Here is a 22,114-nt window from a genome sequence, read left to right as displayed (position 1 = left end):
TTCTTTTTTCTTTATTCTGCTCTGCAGTAGTTATTTCCACTATTTTATCTTCCAGGTCACTTATCCGTTCTTCTGCCTCAGTTATTCTGCTATTGATCCCATCTAGAGTATTTTTCATTTCATTTATTGTGTTGTTCATCATTGCTTGTTTCATCTTTAGTTCTTCTAGGTCCTTGTTAAATGTTTCTTGCATTTTGTCTATGCTATTTCCAAGATTTTGGATCATCTTTACTATGATTATTCTGAATTCTTTTTCAGGTAGACTGCCTATTTCCTCTTCATTTGTTAGGTCTGGTGGGTTTTTATCTTGCTCCTTCATCTTTTGTGTGTTTTTCTGTCTTCTCATTTTGCTTATCTTACTGTGTTTGGGGTCTCCCTTTTGCAGGCTGCAGGTTCGTAGTTCCCGTTGTTTTTGGTGTCTGTCCCCAGTGGCTAAAGTTGGTTCAGTGGGTTGTGTAGGCTTCCTGGTGGAGGGGAGTAGTGCCTGTGTTCTGGTGGATGAGGCTGGGTCTTTTCTTTCTGGTGGGCAGGTCCACGTCTGGTGGTGTGTTTTGGGGTGTCTGTGGACTTATGATTTTAGGCAGCCTCTCTGCTAATGGGTGGGGTTGTGTTTCTGTCTTGCTAGTTGCTTGGCATAGTGTGTTCAGCACTATAGATTGCTGGTCGTTGAGTGAAGCTGGGTGCTGGTGTTGAGATGGAGATCTCTGGGAGATTTTCGCTGTTTGATATTACATGGAGCTGGGCGGTCTGTTGTGCACTAGTGTCCTGAAGTTGGCTCTCCCACCTCAGAGGCACAGCACTGACTCCTGGCTGCAGCACCAAGAGCCTTTCATCTACACGGCTCAGAATAAAAGGGAGAAAAAGTAGAAAGAAAGAAAGAGAGGGAGGGAGGGAAAGAAAGAATTAAGGAAGGAAGATAAAATAAAGTTATTAAAATAAAAAATAATTAAGAAAAACAATTTTTTTTAAAAAGAAAAAAAAAGGACAGAACCCTAGGACAAATGGTGGAAGCAAAGCTATACAGACAAAATCTCACACAGAAGCATATACATACACACTCACAAAAAGAGGAAAAGGGGAAAAAATAATAAATCTTGTTGTCAAAGTCCACCTCCTCAATTTGGGATGATTCGTTGTCTATTCATGTATTCCACTCATACAGGGTACATCAAGTTGATTGTGGAGCTTTAATCCGCTGCTTCTGAGCCTGCTGGCAGAGATTTTCCCTTTCTCTTCTTCGTTCGCACAGCTCCCAGGGGCTCAGCTTTGGATTTGGCCCCGCCTCTGCGTCTATGGCACCGGAGGGGCGTCTGTTCTTCACTCTGACAGGACTGGGTTAAAAAAGCAGCTGCTTTGGGGACTCTGGCTCACTCAGGCCGGGGGAATGGAGGGGTACGGAGTGGGGGGCAAGCCTGCGGCAGCAGAGTCCAGCATGACGTTGTACCAGCCTGAGGCGCGCCGTGTGTTCTCCCGGGGAAGTTGTCCCTGGATCCCGGGACCCTGGTGGTGGCGGGCTGCACAGGCTCCCGGAAGGGGGGTGTGGATAGTGACCTGTGCTCGCACACAGGCTTCTTGGTGGTGGCAGCAACAGTCTTAGCGTCTCATGCCCGTCTCTGGGGTCCACGCTTTTAGCCGCGGCTCGGGCCCGTCTCTGGAGCTCTTTTAAGCAGCGCTCTTAATCCCCTCTCCTCGCGCACCAGGAAACAAAGAGGGAAGAAAAAGTCTCTTGCCTCTTCGGCAGGTCCAGACTTTTCCTCCGGGACTCCCTCCCGGCTAGCCGTGGTGCACTAATCCCCTGCAGGCTGTGCTCACGCCGCCAACCCCAGTCCTCTCCCTGCGCTCTGACCGAAGCCCGAGCCGCAGCCCCGAGCCCCGCCCCCCCCCCCCCCCTCGGGTGAGCAGAGAAGCCTCTCGGGCTGGTCAGTGCCGGTCGGCACCGATCCTCTGTGCGGGAATATCTCCGCTTTGCCCTCCGCACCCCTGTTGCTGTGCTGTCCTCCGCGGCTCCGAAGCTTTCCCCCTCTGCCACCCGCAGTTTCCGCCCGCGAAGGGGCTTCCTAGTGTGTGGAAACCTTTCCTCCACAGCTTCCTCCCACTGGTGCAGGTCCCGTCCCTATTCTTTTGTCTCTGTTTATTCTTTTTTCTTTTGCCCTACCCAGGTACGTGGGGACTTTCTTGCCTTTTGGGAGGTCTGAGGTCTTCTGCCAGCGTTCAGTAGGTGTCCTGTAGGAGTTGTTCCACGTGTAGATGTATTTCTGGTGTATCTGTGGGGAAGAAGGTGGTCTCCGTGTCTTACTCTTCCACAGTCTTCCCCTCGTGGAATGGTAATTGTGTCCAGCAGCAATGAGCTCTTTTTAGTGGGGTCAGTGGAAACCAGGGAATGAAGGCTCCAGAATATCTGAGGAGCAGTTAAAATATCCTTGCCAGACTGCAAGATTTCCTGCAGAATTTTACCTTTTTTTCCTTTGTGCTTCATCTAATTTCACTTGCTCACAGGATACTGCATGAAGAGGCCTCACACCCAGCACTTCAGACCAGAGTTGCCAGGGCGAAACGGCTGTGCCAGCGCCTCAGCTTGTGAACGACTGCCCCCATAGGTTTTGAATTGTCATGTTTTCATTTTTATGTGTCTCTAGGTATATTTTGATTTCCTCTTTGATTTCTTCAGTGATTCCTTGGTTGTTTAGTAGCATATTGTTTAGCCTCCACATGCTTCTGTTTCTCTCAACTTATTTCTAATTTCTACTGTACTCCCTGGGAAACCCCAATTTTGGTTAAATCCAATTCTCCACCTATTATGTGTCCCTACCTAAGGAGCACAACAGTGCTCATGTTATATTTAAGACCACAAACCTCAAGTGGCCCCTCAGTATTGCCTAGCTATCCTAATATGTTTCCATAGTCAGTTTTATTGAGATAAAATTACATATTATATAATTCACTAAATTAAAGTATAATTCTTGGTTCTTAGTACGTTCATAGAGTTGTACAACTATCACCACTATCAATTTTATAACAGTTTCATTAATTAAAAAAGAAACCAGTTCCCATCAGCAGTCATTGTCCTTTTCACCCCAAACTCCCAGCCCTACGCAACCACTCATCTGCTCTTTGTCTCTATGGATTTGCCTATTCTGGGCGTGTCTTATAAATGGAATCATACAATATGTGGGCTTTTGTGACTAACTTCTTTCACTTAACATATGTTTTCAAGGTTCATCCATATTGTAGCATGTAACAGTACTTCATTCCTTTTTTTCCCCACAGCGGCTGCACTGTTTTACATTTCTATCAACGATGTACTGGGATTCCAGTTTCTCTATGTTCTTGATAACACTTGTTATTTTTTAATATTTAATTATCATAACCACCCTAGTGGGTGTGTAGTGGTTTCTTATTGTGGTTTTGACTTGCATTTCCCTAATGGCTGATGAGCTTGAGAATCTTTTTTGTACTTGTTATCCATTTGTATAGCTTCTTTGGAGCAACGTCTGTTCAAGGCCTTTGTCCATTTATACAGCGCAGTTTGTCTTTTTGTTGTTCGGTGGTCTTTTTAATATTTTGCATATTAAACCTCCTATCAGGTATATTATTTGCAAATATATTCTTTCATTTTTGGGGTTGTCTTTTCACTTCCTTAATGTTTCTTGATGCACAACAGTTTTAAATTTTGATGAAGTCCAGCTTATCTGTTTTTTCCCCTTTGGTTGCTTATGCTTTTAGTATCATATCTGAGAATATATTGCCAAATATAAAGTCATGAAGTTGATTCCTAAGAGTTTTTTAATTTTAGTGCTTATGATTTGGTCTTTGTTCCATTTTGAGCTAATTTTTGTGTATAGTATGAGATGTTTTGTGTGTGTGTGTGTAGTGGTAAAATATATATATATATATATATATATAACATAAGATTTACCATTTTAACAATTTTTAGGGTAAGTATATTTACATTGTCAGTGAATTGTAGGAGTTCTTTATATGTTGTGGATAGTTAGCCCCTCGTCAGATATATGTTTTGCACATATATTCTCCTTAGCCTCTTGTCAGATATATGTTTTGCACATATATTCTCCCATTCCATAGGTTGCCTTTTTACTCTGTTGATATCTTTTGATATACAGTAGGGTTTTTTTGGGGTTTTTTTGCGGTACACGGGCCTCTCACTGTTGTGGCCTCTCCTGTTGCAGAGCACAGGCTCCGGACGCGCAGGCTCAGCGGCCACGGCTCACGGGCCCAGCCGCTCCGTGGCATGTGGGATCTTCCCAGACCGGGGCACAAACCCGTGTCCCCTGCATTGGCAGGCAGACTCTCAACCAGTGCGTCACCAGGGAATCCCCGATGCACAGTAGTTTTAAATTTAGTCCAGTTTATCTATTTTTTTCTTTTGTTTCTTGTGCCTTGGTGTCATAACCAAAAAAATCATTGCCAAATCCAGTGTCATGAAGCTTTTCCCCTGTGTTTTCTTCTAAGTGTTTTAAAATTTTAGCACTTATATTTAGGTCTTTGATCCATTTTGTGGTATTAGCTTTTGTGTATGGTATAAGATAGGGGTCTAAGTTCCTTCTTTTGCTCGTGTGTATCCAGTTTTCCCAGCACCATTTGTTGGTATTTTAACTTTTAACCTAGTTATGTCTTTATGTTTTATTTGGGTTTCTTGTAGGTAGCACAGAGTTTGATCTTTCTAATTTTATACAGGCTGACAGTCTCTTTTTATAAACCAATGTGTTTAGACCTTTTATATTTAATAAGTTCTTGAGGTACTTTAAAATGTACCGTCCAACTGATTGTGCATTGCTTTTTAGTTTTCTTCCCATTCTTGTTGATTTAATTTTATTTTTGCATTATGTAGGCAGTTTGCATTATGTAGGAAGCTTTATTGAACAAATTAAGTCTGTAGAGAAAGATATACTGAAATTATCTTGCTTTTCCATCCTGTACTCCCTATTCCACATCCCTCACCCCTGTTGATAACCAATTTTATTGATTTCTTTTTTATTCTTACATTGCTTTAAAGCAAAAGTAAGCCCATTCATGTTTTCTTAATTCCACTTCTTTTTATGTGAAATGTAGCATACCTATTTTCATTTTGTTCTTTTCTCTGCTCTATCCTATAGATCAGTGGTCCCCAGCCTTTTTGGCGCCAGGGACCTGTTTTGTGGAAGACAATTTTTCCATGGCGGGGGGGGTGGGAGGGTGGGCGGGGGATGGTTCAGGCGGTAGTGTGAGCAGTGGTGACGGGCACATGAAGCTTCACTCACTCGCCTGCTGCTCACCTCCTGCTGTGCGACCTGGTTCCTAACAGGCTGCAGACCAGTACCGGTCCTCAGCCCGGGTGTTGGGCACCCCTGCTATAGGTTAGTCCCTTCATTTTCTCATTGTTTTTTTGTATTTCTTCAGTGACTCTTTTAGATTTTTACTTGTATAGTTTTTCTTTGGAGACCCATTTTTATTTTTTGAGATGGTTTTATCTATTTTCAGTTTTTTTCCCGAATTTTATCAACTTTCATTTCATTTATTCCTTTTTTTGTTGGTTTATGTTCTGAGTTTTAAATTTCTGATTCTAGGTTTTTCTTAACCTGGAGACGATTCTTTCAAATTTGTTTGGAATGTGTTAATTTCTTTTTCTGGGTTGGTGATTAGAGGAGAATGTTCATAAACTGAAATGTTTTTATTTGCATCTTGTGTTTTTGTTTTATAGTTGCTTAGTTTGGAATTTCTTCTTTTATTCTTATCATTTCCTGGACAAAAGCTTCCCTTTTGTCACTTTAGCGTACTTCAGTCTAGTGAAGTACAGTTTCTTTTATGGATGTTATTGTTGATATTAATGTACTTGGGAGGGTGGGGAGGAGAGGTTGGCATGTTTCAGTTTTTTTCTTCAGGACCCTTCATTTTTTTTCCTCCTTTCTTTTTCTTCCATGAATCTGAGGGGTACCACCTCTTCTTTGTGTATCTCCCTCTTTTCCAGTAGCAGTGCATCTCTGTGGTTGCCACTTTTGTTCCTCTCACTTTCAAGCCCTTTAAAATGTAGCTGACTGTGTGAAGCACCACATCGTGGACCAGTGTTTGGCCTTAGTGTGGGACACTAATTCTGAAGGTGATTTTGTCTGTGCTTTCAGTTTTTCATCTTTTTCTTACTTTTCATGGAGCCTCTTAAGCCTTCCCTTTCTTTGTTCTGTGTACTCACAGACTTGCAACCGCAGTGGGAGCTCTGTTAGAATTTGTTGTTTATTTCTCTGCTCGCTGGTTATTTGAAGTTTGTGGTATGTTTTGTCTCCTAATAATGCTGAAGGCATTGGTCATAGATGGTGTTATTTCTGGTCCTTGTTGGTCTTGCGGTTTTTTCTGGGATGATATGTGGAGAGATTCAGATTTAGGTGATTACCATTATCTTCTAGACCTTTCATTTTCAGCCATTCTGGATCACCTTATGATCCAGAATGGCTATGTTCTTTCTGGAACACGGTCTCTTATATATAGCTTTGAGTTGAATTTTCTTAGATTCTGTTATATTCACTATATATATTTTTTCTGTAGTCTTTGATTTTTGGTGCTCTGCTTTAGGCATATTTTTCGGTATATGTTTTTTGTTTTATTTATTTTTAGGGAAAATAATTCCATTTCAAGCAGATGAATAAAACATCAAAGTGTCACACTGTATGCAAATAACCAAACACAGTTGATAGAGTTTTCCAATTGATGATATATATCAAGAGGGCTCAGAGAAAGTGAAGTAGGGTAGAAAATTAATATTGTTGGATAATGTTGCTTTATATTAATGCATGTTCTCTTATGTAAAACTCCATATTAAAAAATGCATTTTCCATGATTTTTTCAAGAATCTTCATACAGGTGTTTGCCCTTTATTGAAATATGAATTATTTTAACATGCTTATGAAACCTAGATTAAGTTGACTTTAACATATTGGAAAGTATAGTTTTACATCTTTGTACAATATTTAAAAATAAAATTTCTTCCCATCTCCTTTACCTCCCTCCCTCCCTCACCCCCCACTGGTAACAGATACTCACTTCCATGTTACAGGAATTATTCTTTCTATAATTTTGTTTTTTGTTTTAGAGTTTATCTTTTTTTCTTTTAATTTATTTATTTAATTAATTTATTTTTGACTGCGTTGGGTCTTCGTTGCTACGCATGGGCTTTCTCTGGTTGTGGTGAGTGGGGGCTACTCTTTGTTGCGGTGCATGGGCTTCTCATTGTGGTGGCTTCTCTTGTTGCGGAGCACGGGCTCTAGGTGCACGGCCTTCAGTAGTTGTGGTGCATGGGCTCAGTAGTTGTGGTTCGTGGCCTCTAGAGCGCAGGCTCAGTAGTTGTGGTGCATGGGCTTAGTTGCTCCGTGGCATGTGGGATCTTCCCGGACCAGGGCTCGAACCTGTGTCCCCTGCATTGGCAGGCGGATTCTTAATCACTGAGCCACCAGGGGAGCCCAGAGTTTATCTTATATTAATGACTTTTATAGCTCCTTTCTTCCTTATTTTTAAAAATTTAGCTTTCTATGATCTGGTTTGTCAGTTGTAAATAGTATCCTTTGACTTTCACTTATAGTGCATGCAATAGTCAATGAACTTATTCTGTTTTCCACTTCTGTCTTCTCTCATTTATTAGTTGCATCATTTCTGCATATAATATTTACATGCTTTTTTTCTGTTCTCACCTGTACTTTTAGTCTTAGTTCCAAAATTTAATATATTAAATATTCACTATCAGTTCTTTTGCCAAGTTTCTCTAAAATCATTTTTTAGTTGAATAGTGCTTGTTTTTAATTAGATTTGACAGGTAGGCCTTGTGAGTATAGTATTTCCTGAGTTCTTATGTGTTTGATACTGTTTTTGTATAATCTTGATATCTGAAAGACTGCTTGTTGGAATCCAAAATGCTTGGTTTAAAAAAATATTTTTTCCCTTGAGTTTCTTTAAAATGCGGCCGCCTTGTTTTTTTGCTTTGTATGTTGCATTTCATAAGTCCAGTTTATTTTCCTTTTTTTGGTAAGTAATTAGACCTTTTTGTTAGTCTGCATGCTTTAAAAATTTTTCTTGGGTGAGATAGGTATATTAGTATATGTCTGGAAATTGACTGTTCAGGGTCCATTTTCCCAGGTAACTCGTATATACTTTCAGTTTGTAGATTCAGGTGTTTTCTCCCTTATAAATTTTTTTTGATTATAGTGTTTATGTTAGTCTTTTTCATTGTTTTGTTTTCTTCTTTAGAGACCCCAATTATACATTTATTGGATCACCTTTGTCTGTATTCTTTTTTATTCATTTTTAATGACGTTTATTGTTTTCTTCCTGATTTTACAAGTAATACCTAATTGCAGGCAATTAGAAATACATAGAAGCCTAAACTAAAACATGATAATCACCCATAATCCCCACCCTCTAGACATAACCACCATTAGCATTTTTTAATTGTTTTTTAAAGATTTATTTATTATTTATTTATTTAATTTATTTTTGGCTGCGTTGGGTCTTAGTTGTGGCATGCACAATCCTTTGTTGAGGCACGTGGGATCTTTTGTTGTGGTGTGTGGGCTCTTCATTGTGGTGCGTGGGCTTCTCTCTAGTTGTGGTGTGCAGGTTTTCTCTTCTCTAGTTGTGACACGCGTGTTCCAGAGCGTGTGGGCTCTGTAGTTTGCAGCACATGGGCTGTAATTGAGGCACGTGATCCCAGTAGTTGTGGCACAAGGGCTTAGCTGCCCCACGTCATGTGGGATCTTAGTTCTCTGACCGGGGATTGAACCTGCGTCCCCTGCATTGCAAGGCAGATTCTTTACCACTGGACCACCAAGGAGGTCCGACCATTAGCATTTTGATGCATTTCCTCCCAGTGTTCACACACACACACACACACACACACAGTAATTGAAGTATAATTTACATACAATGCTGTATTAGTTCCAGGTACACAAAATAATGATTTGCATCCATTGTATTCCATCAGTGGTATGAAAGTACTTGTTTCCCCACAATAAATGTTTCATAAAACATTTTCATATTTACTATTAATATAGGTTTAAAAAAGTATCTATATAATTGTTATGATTTACATACTTATGAGCCCCTTGTGTATGTTTTTCTATGAAGTGTTTTATCATATTCTTTGTCTATGGGAGGAGGTTAAATATTGGTCTCTGTATTGATTTATAAGAGCTCTATATATAAGGAAAATTAGCCCTTTATCTGATAAATATGTTGCATACTTTTCCTCAGTTCTGTTGCTTTTTAAAGTACTGATTTAAAATAAGTGACTCTGCACTGAGTTTAAACTTTATTATTGATTTTTTTTTTTTTTTTTTTTTTTTTGCGGTACGCGGGCCTCTCACTGCTGTGGCCTCTCCCATTGCGGAGCACAGGCTCCGGATGCGCAGGCTCAGTGGCCATGGCTCACGGGCCCAGCCGCTCCGCGGCACGTGGGATCTTCCCAGACCAGGGCACGAACCCGTGTCCTCTGCGTCGGCAGGTGGACTCTAAACCACTGCGCCACCAGGGAAGCCCTATTATTGATTTTTAAACCTTGAATCAAGCTTTCTCTGAACTTGAATGCATACTTGCTGGTATTTTGCAGATGGACCAGTTTTACATGAGCTTGTATATGACAGATAATTATGTCAGTATGTTATGATTTTTAATTTTTATCGGTTCTGAGTCTACATTTTCCTTTTTCTACTGTAAGAATCTTTTTCTGATGTTTTCTTTGAACATTTAAAACCACCACTGATTCTTCAGAGGCTCAGTGGCCTCTGTTGGCTGTAGAGGAGGTAGAAAGAGTACTACTTTTAATGGCAGTCACCCTGATCATATTTCTTGTTTTGCAACAGGAACCAAAGGAGGAGAATGGATTGCAGAAAATGAAGACAAAACAGTTGAATAGAGCAAAGTGTTTTGCTAAAAGAAAAATTGCACGTATGTTTTCATTTTTGTGTTGAGAATGGTTTCGAAATTACAACAATCATAGACCTGACACTGGTTTCTTCATTAGGAAGAGGTTTCTCTGAATAAGGTTGTGTGTGCTTCCTGTTAATTCTGGGTTCCATTAAAATTTGTGGGGATCACAATTAACCTATAGCATATATAAATGACTTATTAAAGACAATGTTGAAATTAAAAATGTGACCTTCAGAGTTAGGCACACTTGGATTTGAATCCTTGCTCCACCTTACTGTGTGGACTTTAGGCAAGCCACTACTTTCAGCCTACCTCTGTTTCCTCATCAATAACATGCAGATAACACTTAGAAAGTCACTTAGTGGCTCCAATAATGGTGTGTTTTACTCTTTTGTTCATTAAAGTTTTTAGGGAAAAACTCTTCTGTGTGTTTCCCGTATTCTTAACACTTCACTCTGGTCATCAAATGTGTAGGGTTTTTTTTCCCCCACACCAAGCGGTTCTCCAGCTCTCTGGCAGACACTGGGTGCCCTACAATTTAAGGAAATCTGACACTCTCAGATCCCACAAGTTAAGGGCTTAATTCTGCAGGACTACCCCTTCTTTTAGACGGCAGTTGCAATTCCAGGTTGTTACCTGTGCTTCTGACTGACTTGCTATAAATCAGAGGTTCCCATGACCCCTTTCTTGGGTTTGATTAATTTGTTAAAATGGCTCTCAGAATTCAGGGCAACAGTTTACTTATTAGATGACTGGTTTGTTATAAAGTGTATAACTCAGGAACAGCTAGATGGAAGAGATGCATAGGGCAAGATATAGGAAAAGGGGTGAGGATCTCCATGTCCTGTCCAGGTATGTCATCCTTCCAGTACACACACATATTCACCAACCTGGAAGCTCACCAAACATTGTAGTTCAGGTATTTTTATGGAGGCTTCATTATGCAGGTATGGTTGATTAAATCATTGGCCTTTGGTTCAACTTCCAGCCAGCCCCTCTCCCTTCCTTGGACGTTGGGGAGTTGGAATGAAAGTTCTAATCCTCTAATACCTTGGTTGGTTCCCCCTGGCGACCAGCCCCCATCCTTAGGGGCTTTCTAAAAGTAAGTTCATTAACATAGTCTCTGGTGTGCCGAAGAGGGGATTGTTACGAATAACAAAAGACACCTTTATTGCTCTTTTCATTGAGGAAATTCCAAGGGTATTAGGAGCTCTGTGACAGGACCAGGGGCAAAGATTAGGTACATATTTATTATTATAAATCACAGTATCAGAAAAATCCTTTGTTGGAAGTTTTTTCTCTTCTGACTTTGTTACTCAATTGTGAAGTCGTTTAATAATTATTATATTTTTGCATTTTAATGTCATGTGAGATGTTTATTTCAGTGAAGTTTTCAAAACTATGATAACTAGCTGAAATTATTACAACAGTTGATTGAAGGTAAAGAAGGATTTTTTTCACTGTTAATTTGAATTTTGGTGATTTAAGGTATAATTCTCAGCCTTATAAAATTAACCATAATTTTTGTTGTTGTTGCTAAATCATTGTGTTATATCTAGAGGTGGCTGTCACTATGGTTAGATCTGTTGAATGTACTCAAGTTATTTTCAGTCTTGAGAATTATTGATAATAGTTACTTTTTGAGGTGCAGTAATCTTTATCAATTGATAGTTAGGTTTTTGTCACCATTGGTAGACTGTTGATAGTTGTTTGCTTGCTGTCTGTGTTTCACGTTTTTATATAATTGTGTCATGCTTTTTTTCCCAGTCTTAGTCTTTTAAATTTTTTTTAAAATTCAGCCTGACAATTTCAGTCTTTTTAATTGTCCTTTATGTTTATATTTAATGTAATTATTGATGTAATTGGATTGAAAGCTGTTTATTTGTTCCAATTGTTCCTTCTTTTTCTGTTCTTTTTTTGAATTTGTTGAGTATTATTTTATGATTCCATTTAATTTCTACTATTTACTTACCTTATATCTCTTTAAAAAAATATTTAGTGGTTCCTCTAGAGTTTACAGTATACATGTTTAATTAATCACAGTTACTTTCAAATAATGTCATATTGTTTTACACGTAGTATAAAGACTCCCTAATATAAAGACTCCTGATTCCTTTCTACCCTCCTTTGTGTTATTTTTACCATACGTTTTACTTTTGCATATATTATAACACACAATACATTGATACTATTTTGCTTTAGATAGTTAAATGACTTTCAGAGGAATGGAAGTAAGAAATAAACAATTCCATATTTTCCTTTATTTGTGCCATCAAGGGCTTTTTATTTCTTTGTGTAGGTCCCAGTTTCTGTCCAGTATCATGTTTTTTCTGCTGGAAGAGCTTCCTTTATCACTTATTTTAACGTAGACCAATTAATTCTCTATTTTATTTTTGTCTGAAAATGTATTTCTCCATTTTTATGGTAATTGCTTTACTGAGATATAACTCACTCAATTTATTCATCATATAATACTTTCATCATTGAAATATACAGTGGGTTTTAGTATATTAACAGAGTTGTGTAACCATCACCACAGTCTAATTCTAGAATGTTCTCATCACTCCAGAAAGAAACCCTATACACTTATCCAATAACCCAAAGCCCTCATCCCACCCAGCCCTAAGCAACTATTAATTTACTTTCTGTCTTTATAGATTTGCGTATTCTGGACATTCCATATAAATGGAATAATATAATATGTAGTCTTTCATGACTGGTTTTTGTACTTAATTTTTTCAGGTTCATCTGTGTTTTGGCATATATTAGTACTTCATTCCTTTGTTGCCAGATATTATTCCACTATATTGCTGTGCCATGTTTTGTTTATATAGTCATCATTTGATGGATATTTGAGTTGTTTCTCCTCTTTGGTTATTGACTAAAGTTGCTGTGAACATTCAAGTACTCGTTTTTATGTGGCTGTATGTTTCCATTTCTCTTGAGTAATATAGCTAGGAGTGGAATTCCTGGGTCATATGGTAACTCAATATTTAATTGTTTGAGAAACTGCCAGATTGCTTTCTAAAATGGATGCACCATTTTACATTTCCACCAGCATCGTATGAGAGTTCCAGTTTCTCCATATCCTTGCCAACAGTTATTTTCCTTTTTCTTTTTTCCCCCATTACAGCCATCCTAGTGGGTGTGAAATAGTATCTCATTGAGGTTTTTTTTTTTTCCTGTGCCACCAGGGAAGCCCTGTTGAGCATCTTTTCATGTGCTTATTGGTCATTTCTTTGCTTATTAAAAATATTTTTATTATAAGATACACATAACATAAAATATACTACTTTAACCATTTATAACCATTTAAAAATGTTTTTATCATGAAGCGGTGTTGAATTTTGTCAAATGCTTTTTCTTTGTCTATTGAGATGATCATATGGGTTTTGTCTTTTGTCAGTTTGGTGTATTAATTGATTTTCATATGTTAAGTCAACCTTCCATTCCTGGGATGAATTCTACTCTGTCATAGTGTGTAATCTTTTTATATTACTTCTAGATTTGGTATGCTAACATTATGTTGAGAATTTTTGCATTTACATTCATAAGAGATATTGTTCTGTAGTTTTCTTGTGATGTCTTTGTCTGGATTTGGTATCAGACTAATACTGGCCTCATAGAATGAGTTGAACATTGTTCCCTCCTGTTCTATATTAGGAAAAGATTGTGAAGATTTAATATTATTTTTCTTTAATTGTTGGACAGAATTCACCAGTGAAGCCATCTGGGCCTAGGCTTTTCTTTGTAGATAGTTTTTGATTACTAATTCAATTTTTTTTAATGTATTTATATTTGGCTGCACTGGGTCTTCATTGTGGGCTTTCTCTAGTTGTGGTGAGCGGGGTCTACCCTTTGTTGCGGTGTGCAGGCTTCTCATTACAGTGGCTTCTCATGTTGTGGAGCGCAGGCTCTAGGCGCGTGGGCTTCAGTAGTTGTGGCGTGTGGGCTCTAGAGTGCAGGCTTAGTAGTTGTGGCACACAGGCTTAGTTGCTCTGAGGCATGTGGGATCTTCCTGGACTAGGGCTCGAACCCGTGTCCCCTGCATTGGCAGGCAGATTCTTAACTACTGCACCACCAGGGAAGTCCTTAGTTTCTTATCTGTTGTAGTTCTGTTCAGTTTTTATATTTTTTCACAAGTCAGCTTTGGCAGTTTGCTTTTATTTTTGTATTTGTTAGTAATGTCTTCACTGCCATTCTGCTTTTAGTTATTTGAGTCTTCTTTTTCCCCCTGCTCAAATCTAACTCAAAGTTTGCCAATATTTTTAGTTTTCAAAAACCAACTTTTCATCTCATTGATTTTTCTTGTTTTACTATTTTTTAAATTAATTTCTCCTCTATTATTTTGTTTATTTTCTGCTTTCTTTAGGTTTAGTTTGCTCTTTTTTTTCTGTATCTTAAGGTGGAAGTTTAGGTTATTTGTTTGAGATCTTTCTTTTTTAATATAGGCATTAGATAGATGTAAATTTCCCTTTAAGTATTGCTTTAGCTAAATCGTTTAAGTTTTTAAGACATACTTTCATTTTCATTCATCTCAGAGTATTTTCTACTTTCCCATTGTAATTTTTTCTTTCACCCATTGGTTACTTAGTGTTCTATTTCATTTCCACGTATTTGTCCATTCCCCAAATTTCTTCCTTCTGTTATTTATAATTTCACTCATTATGTTGGAAAACATGCTTTGTGTGTTTTTTATCTTTCTGTGTTTGTTGAGGCTTGTTTTATCACCATCATATGTTCTATCCTGGAGAATATTTCATGTGCACTTGAGGAAAATGTTTATTCTGCAACTGTTGGATAGAGTGTTCTGTAGATATCTATTTGGTCTGGTTGGATTATAGTGTTGTTTGTCTTCTATTTACTTGATGTTCTGCTTAGTTCTCCTTTTTACTGAAAGTTGTAGATTGAATCTCCTTCATTTTTGAGAAATGGCTATAGGATATGGTTTGACAGTTTTTTCTTTCATCATTTTCAAGATGTCACTTTATTATATTCTGGTTGCAGAGTTTTTAATGAGAAGTTGGCTTTAATCCTCATCTTTGTTCTTTTGAATGTAACATGTTTTTCTCTCTGGCTTCCTTCAATGTAGTCTGTATCTTTGTTTTTTTTACCAGTTTGAATATAATATTTAGGTATGAATTTTTTGTTGGGGTCATGGAATGTATTTTTCTTGATAGTCTTTTTGGATCTGTGATTTGAGGTCTGATTTGAGATCTCTGTTTACTTTGGAAAATTCTCAGCCTGTATTTGTGTGTGTGTGTATAACTTTCATTAAGACTTCTTTTATTAGAGCTGTTTTAGGTTACAGCAAAACTGAGGACAAGGTAGAGATTTCTTACCTCACACATACATAGCCTCACACATACATAGCCTTACACATACATAGCCTCCTCCATTATCAACTTCTCCTATCAAAGTGATAGATTTGTTACAATTGATGTACCTACATTGACATATTATAATCATCCTAAGTCTGTAGTTTACACTAGGGTTCACTCTTGGTGTTATACATTCGATGGGTTTTGAGAAATATGTAATGATATGTATCCATTATTATGGTATCAAACAGTATTTTCACTGCCTTAAAAATTCTCTGTGCTCCACCTATTCATCCCTACCCTACTTCCCCTGCCAATCTGTGACAACCACTGGTCTTCTTACTGTCTTCATAGTTTTGCCTTTTCCAGAATGTCATGTAGTTGGAGTCAGACGGTATATAGCCTTTTCAGATTGGCTTCTTTCACTTAATAATATGCATTTAAGTTTCCTCTGTGTCTTTTCAAGCTTTGGTAAATCTTTTTTTTTTTTTTATAGCACTGAATAATATTCCATTGTCTGGCTCTACCATAGTTTATTTATCTGTTCACCTACTGAAAGACATTTGGTTGCTTCCAAGTTTTGGCAATTAAGCTGGAATAAACATCTCTCTGCAGGTTTTGGGGTGGGCATGAGTTTTTAATTCCTTTGGGTAAATACCAAGGAACATGATTGCTGAGTATGCTAAGAGTATATTTAGTTTTATAAGAAAGCACCAATCTCTCTTCCAAAGTGGCTATACCATTTTGCATTCCCACCAGCAATGAATGAGAGTTCCTGTTACTCCATATCCTCACCAGCATTTGGTGTTGTCAGTGTTCCAGAACTTGACCATTCTAGTAGTTGTGCAGTGATATCTCCTTTTTTCAGTTTGCATTTTGCTGATGATATATGATGTGGAATATCTTTTCATATGCTTATTTGCTCTGTATATCATCTTGGTGAGTTGTCTGTCAAAGTCTTTGGCCCACTTTTTAGTTGTGTTTATTTTCTTACAGTTGAGATTTAAGAGTTCTTTGTATATTTTGGATAACAGTCCTTTATCAGATATGTCTTTTGCAAATATTTTCTCCCAGTCTGTGGCTTGTTTTCTTATTCTTGCAACATTGTCTTTTGCAGAGCAGGAGTTTTTAATTTTAATGACATCCAGCTTATTTACTTCTTTCCTGGATCATGCCTTTAAATATAATCTAAAAAGTTATTGCCATACCTAATGTCATCTAGGTTTTCTATGTTATTTTCTAGGACTTTTATAGTTTTGTGTTTCATGTATCAGTTTATGATCCAGTGAGTTAATTTTGGGAATGGTGTTAGATCTTTGTCTAGATTCAGTTTTTGGGATATGAAATGTCCAGTTGTTCTAGCTACATTTGTTGAAGATAATCCCTTTGCTTCATTGTATTGTCTTTGCTCCTTTGTAAAAATCAGGCAACTATATTTATGTGGGTCTATTTCTGGGCTCTCTCTTCTGTTCCATTGACCAGAATTCTTTCACCAATTCCACACTGTTTTGATTACTGTAGCTTTATATAGTAGGTTTTAAAGTCAGGTAACATCAGCCCTCCAACTTTGTCCTTTTTCTTCAATATTGTGTTGACTATTCTGGATCTTTTGCCCTCTCCATATAAACTTTAGAATAAGTTTGTTGGTATCCACAAAATTACTTGTTGGAATTTTGATTTGGAATGCATTGAATCTACAGATCAGGTTGCGAAAAACTGATATCTGGACATTACTGAGTCTTTCTATCCATGAACATGGAATATCCCTTTATTTAGTTAATTCTTATTTGATTTTGTTCATTAGAGTTCTCTAGTTTTCCTTATAGATCTTGTACATTATTTCATTACCAATGTAAGTGCTATTGTGTTTTACATTTCAAATCACACTTGTTCATTGCTGGTATATGGAATGTGATTGGCCACTTTATACTAACCTTGTGTACCATAACCTTACTATAATTACTTAATAGTTCCAGGAATTGTTTTGTAGATTCAATTGGATTTTCTACTTAGATGATAGTGTCATTTGTGAACAAAGACAGTTTTATTTTTCTCTTTCTTAGTCTGTGTATTGTTTATTTCCTTTTCTTGTCTTATTGCATTAGCTGATATGTCTAGTAGTGTTGAAAAGGAGTGATAAGAGGGGACATCCTAGCCTTTTTCCTGTTCTTAGTGGGAAAGCTTTGAGTTTTCACCATTTAGTATGATGTTGGCTATAGCGTTTTTATAGATATTCTCTATCAAGTTGAGAATGTTCTATATTCTTAGTTTATGGAGAAGTTTTATCATGAATTAGTGTTTGATTTTGTCCAGTGCTTTTTCTGAATCTGTTGAATATGATCATGTGATTTTTCTTTTTTGTTCGGTTTATGTGTTGCACTACATTAATTAATTTTTCAGTGTTGAACTAACATGCACATCTGGGATAAACCCCACTTGGTCATGGTGTATAATTCTTTTTGTACATTGTTAGATTTAATTTGCTACTATTTGTTGAGGATTTTTGTATCTGTGTTCATGTTCATGCAAGATACTGGTCTGTAGTTTTCTTGTAATGTTTTTGCCTAGTTTTAGTGTTAGGTTTAATGGTGATCATGTAGAATGACTTAGGAAGTATTCCCTCTGCTTCTGTCCTCTGAAAGAGATTGTATAGAATTTGTATAATTTCTTCCTTAAATGTTTGGTAGAATTCATTAGTGACTCCATCTGGGCCTGTTGCTTTTAGTTGTGGAAGGCTAATTATGGATTCTGTTTCTTTAATAGATATAGGTGTATTCAGACTGCCTATTTCTTCTCATGTGAGTGTTGGCAGATTGTGTCTTTCAAAGGGAATTGGTCTGTTGCATCTAGGTTATCAGATTTGCGGGCATAGAGTTGTTCATAGTATTCCTTTATTTATTTTTATTATTTTTATTTTTTTGCAGTACGCGGGCCTCTCACTGTTGTAGCCTCTCCCGTTGTGGAGCACAGGCTCCGGACGTGCAGGCTCAGTGGCCATGGCTCACGGGCCTAGCCGCTCCGCGGCATGTGGGATCTTCCCAGACTGGGGCACGAACCTGTGTCCCCTGCATCAGCAGGCGGACTCTCAACCACTGCGCCACCAGGGAAGCCCTTCTTTATTATTTTCTTAATGCCCATGAGATCTGTAGTGATGTCCTCTTTTTCATTTCTGGTACTAGTAATTTGTGCCCTCTCTTTTTTTAGTCAGCCTAGCTAGTGATTTATCAATTTTATTGATGTTTTTTCTTTTTATTAAAGAACCAGCTTTTGGTTTGGTTCATTTTCTCTACTTATTTCTTGATGTCAATTTCATTGATTTCTGCTGTAATTCTTTGTTTTTTTCCTGCTTACTTTTTTTTTTTTGCGGTACGTGGGCCTCTCACTGCTGTGGCCTCTCCCGTTGTGGAGCACAGGCTCTGGACGCGCAGGCTCAGTGGCCGTGGCTCACGGGCCCAGCCGCTCTGCGGCATGTGGGGTCATCCCGGACCGGGGCACGAATCCGCGTACCCTGCATTGGCAGGCGGACTCTCAACCACTGCGCCACCAGGGAAGCCCTCTGCTTACTTTGTACTTAATTTACTTTTTTTTTTTTTTCCTGGTTCCCTAAGGCAGCAGTCCCTAATCTTGTTAGCACCAGGGACCAGTTTCCTGGAAGACAGTTTTTACGCGGACTGGGGTTCAGGGAGGTATGGTTCAGGCAGTAATGCAAGTGATGGTGAGTGGCAGATGAAGCTTCACTCACTTGCCTGCCGCTTACCTCCTGCTGTGTGGCCCGGTTCCTAACAGGCCATGGACTGGTCCGCGGCCCAGGGTTTGGGGACCCCTGCCCTAAGGTATAGACGTAGATGATTGATTTTAGATCTTCTTTCCAGTGTATGCATTTAATGCTGTAACTCTCCTCTAGGCACTGCTTTTGCTGCAGCCTGCAAATTTTGATAAGATGCATTTTTCATTTTCATTTGATTCAAAGTATTTTTATATTGCTCTTGAGATTTCTTCTTTGACCCATGAGTTATTTAGAAGTATGTTGTTTAATCTTCATGTATTTTGGGATGTTCCTGTTTTCTTTCTGTTATTGATTTTTAGTTTAATTCCATTGTGGTCTGAGTATAGACATTGCATGATTTCTCTTGTTTTAAATTTAAGGTGTGTTTTATGGCCCAGAATGTGGTTTGTCTTGGTGAATGTTCTGTGTGAGCTTGAGAAGAATGTGTGTTCTGTTGTTACTAGTTGGAGTAGTCTGTAGATGTCTATTGTATTCAATTGATTGATGATGTTGTTGAGTTAAACTATATCCTTACTGATTTTCTGCCTGCTGGATCTGTCCATATGTGATAGAAGGGGGTTGGTATTTCCAACTGTGATAGTGGGTCATCTATTTCTCCTTGCAGTTCTAGCATTTTTTGCCTCACCAATGACACTCTTTTGTTAGGCACATACACATTAAGGATTGTTATGTCTTCTAGGAGACTTAATCCTTATGTAATGCCTTTCTTTATTCCTGATAACTTTTCTTGCTTAGAAGTCTGCTGTGTCTGAAATTAATAGAGTTACTCTTGCTTTCTTTTGATTAGTGTTAGCATGGTACATTTTTCCATCCAGTTACTTTTAAAAAATATTTATTTATTTGTTTGGGCGTGTCAGGTCTTAGTTGCGGCACATGGGATCTTTTAGTTGCGGCATGTGGAATCTTTAGTTGAGGCATGTGGGATCTAGTTCCCTGACCAGGGATCAAACCCTTGCCCCCTGCATTGGGAACATGGAGTCTTAGCCACTGGACCACCAGGGAAATCCGCATCCATTTCCTTTTTTTTTTTTTTTTGGTTGTGTTGGGTCTTCGTTGCTTTGCACAGGCTTTCTCTAGTTGTGGCGAGCAGGGACTACGCTTTGTTGCAGTGCACAGGCTTTTCATTGCAGTGTGCAGTCTTTTCATTGTGGTGGCTTCTCTGGTTGCAGAGCACGGGCTCCAGGCATGTGGACTTCAGTAGTTGTGACACACTGGCTCAGTAATTGTGGCTCGTGGGCTCTAGAGGGCAGGTTCAGTAGTTGTGGTGCACGGGCTTAGTTGCTCCGCGGCATGTGGGATCTTCCCGGACCAGGGCTTGAACCCATGTACCCTGCATTGGCAGGCGGATTCTTAACCATTGAGCCACCAAGGAAGCCCCATCCATTTACTTTTAATCTATATTTCTCTTTGTATTTAAAGTGGGTTTCTGGGACTTCCCTGGTGTGATTAAGAATCCATCTTCCAATGCAGGGGACACGGGTTCGAGCCCTGGTTGGGGAGCTAAGATCCCACATGCCGTGGGGCAACTAAGCCCACATGTTCTGGAGTCTGCGTGCCACAACCAGAGAGAAGCCTGTGCACTGCAACGAGGAGCCTAAGCACCACAGTGAAAGATCCCATGTTCCACAATGAGGATCCTGTGTGCCACAACTAAAGACCTGAGGCAGCCAAATAAATAAAAAATAAATAAATAAAGTATGTTTCTTTCTTTCCTTCTTTCTTTTCTTTTTTTTAGCATATTAGCTTTATTAATTTTTCCAAAGAATCAACATTTGTCTTTATCAGTTTTCTCAATTTTTTTTTGGCCGCTCCATGTGGCATGTAGGATCTTAGTTCCCCAACCAGGGATCGAACCTGTGCCCCCTGCATTGGGAGCACAGAGTCTTAACCACTGGACTGCCAGGGAAGTCCTTAAAGTGGGTTTCTTGTAGACAACATATAGTTGAGTCTTATTTTTTGATCCAATCTCTGTCTTTTTTTTTTCAGTCTCTGTCTTTTAATTGATACATTTAATCCATTGACATTCAAAGTGATTAGAGGCATATCTTGTTTAATTTTGCTTCACTTTATTGAGCTATGTAGATTTTTTTTTTTTTAAACACAAATTGAAAGTTTATGGCAACCCAGTGTTAAACAAATCTCTTGGGTGCCATTTTTCCAACAGCACTTGCTCACTTCATGTCTCTGTGTCACATTTTGGTAATTCTTGCAATATTTCAACCCCTCCACAATCAAAAGATTAAAACTTTTTGAAGGCTCAGATGCTGGTTAGCACTTTTTAGCAATGAAGTAATTTTTTTCAGTAACATTTTTTAATGAAGGTGAAATTGTGCAACTCAGATTGGGACTTGAACCCATGGGCTGGGACTCAAACCCAGCCCAAACCCATATTGGGATTTGAACAGTCTTCTAACTGAGATCACACACCGGGTCTCAGGACTTAATGAAGCTCAGGTTCTTTTTGGGTGATTTTTGAGTTTTATTTTAGTTTTTATACAGCAGGTTCTTATTAGTTATCTATTTTATACATATTAGTGAATATATGTCAATCCCAATCACCCAATTCATCCCACCACCACCACCACCCCTGCCACTTTCCCCCCTTGGTGTCCATACGTTTGTTCTCTACATCTGTGTCTTTATTTCTGCCCTGCAAACCGGTTCATCTGTACCATTTTTCTGGTTCCACATATATGCGTTAATGTATGATATTTGTTTCTCTCTTTCTGACTTACTTCACTCTGTATGACAGTTTAGATCCATCCACGTCTCTACAAATAACTCAATTTCGTTCCTTTTTATGGCTGAGTAATATTCCATTGTATATATGTACCACATCTTCTGTATCCATTCATCTGTTGATGGACACTTAGGTTGCTTCCATGTCCTGGCTGTTGTAAATAGAGCTGCTGTGAACATTTTGGTACATGACTCCTTTTGAATTATGGTTTTCTCAGGGTATATGCCCAGTAGTGGGATTGCTGGGTCATATGGTAGTTCTATTTTTAATTTTTTAAGGAACCTCCATACTGTTCTCCACAGTGGCTCTATCAATTTACATTCCCACCAACAGTGCAAGAGTGTTCCCTTTTCTCCACACCTT

General features: G+C 38.5%; 1 protein-coding gene across 1 annotated transcript in view; it reads left to right on the top strand.

The window, feature by feature from the left end:
• The window catches only part of UIMC1 (ubiquitin interaction motif containing 1), a 187,494-nt gene that overhangs the window by 84,136 nt on the left and 81,244 nt on the right, over positions 1-22,114 (top strand). Inside the window, 1 exon segment of the mRNA XM_079917168.1 lies at positions 9,837-9,921. Coding sequence (XP_079773294.1) covers positions 9,837-9,921 — 85 coding nt within the window.

This window comes from Stenella coeruleoalba (assembly GCF_951394435.1).
Source record: "Stenella coeruleoalba genome assembly, chromosome: 3".
Lineage (NCBI taxonomy): Eukaryota > Metazoa > Chordata > Mammalia > Artiodactyla > Delphinidae > Stenella > Stenella coeruleoalba.
Note: the sequence above shows the minus strand (reverse complement) of the source record. Positions and strands in the feature narration are given on the sequence as shown.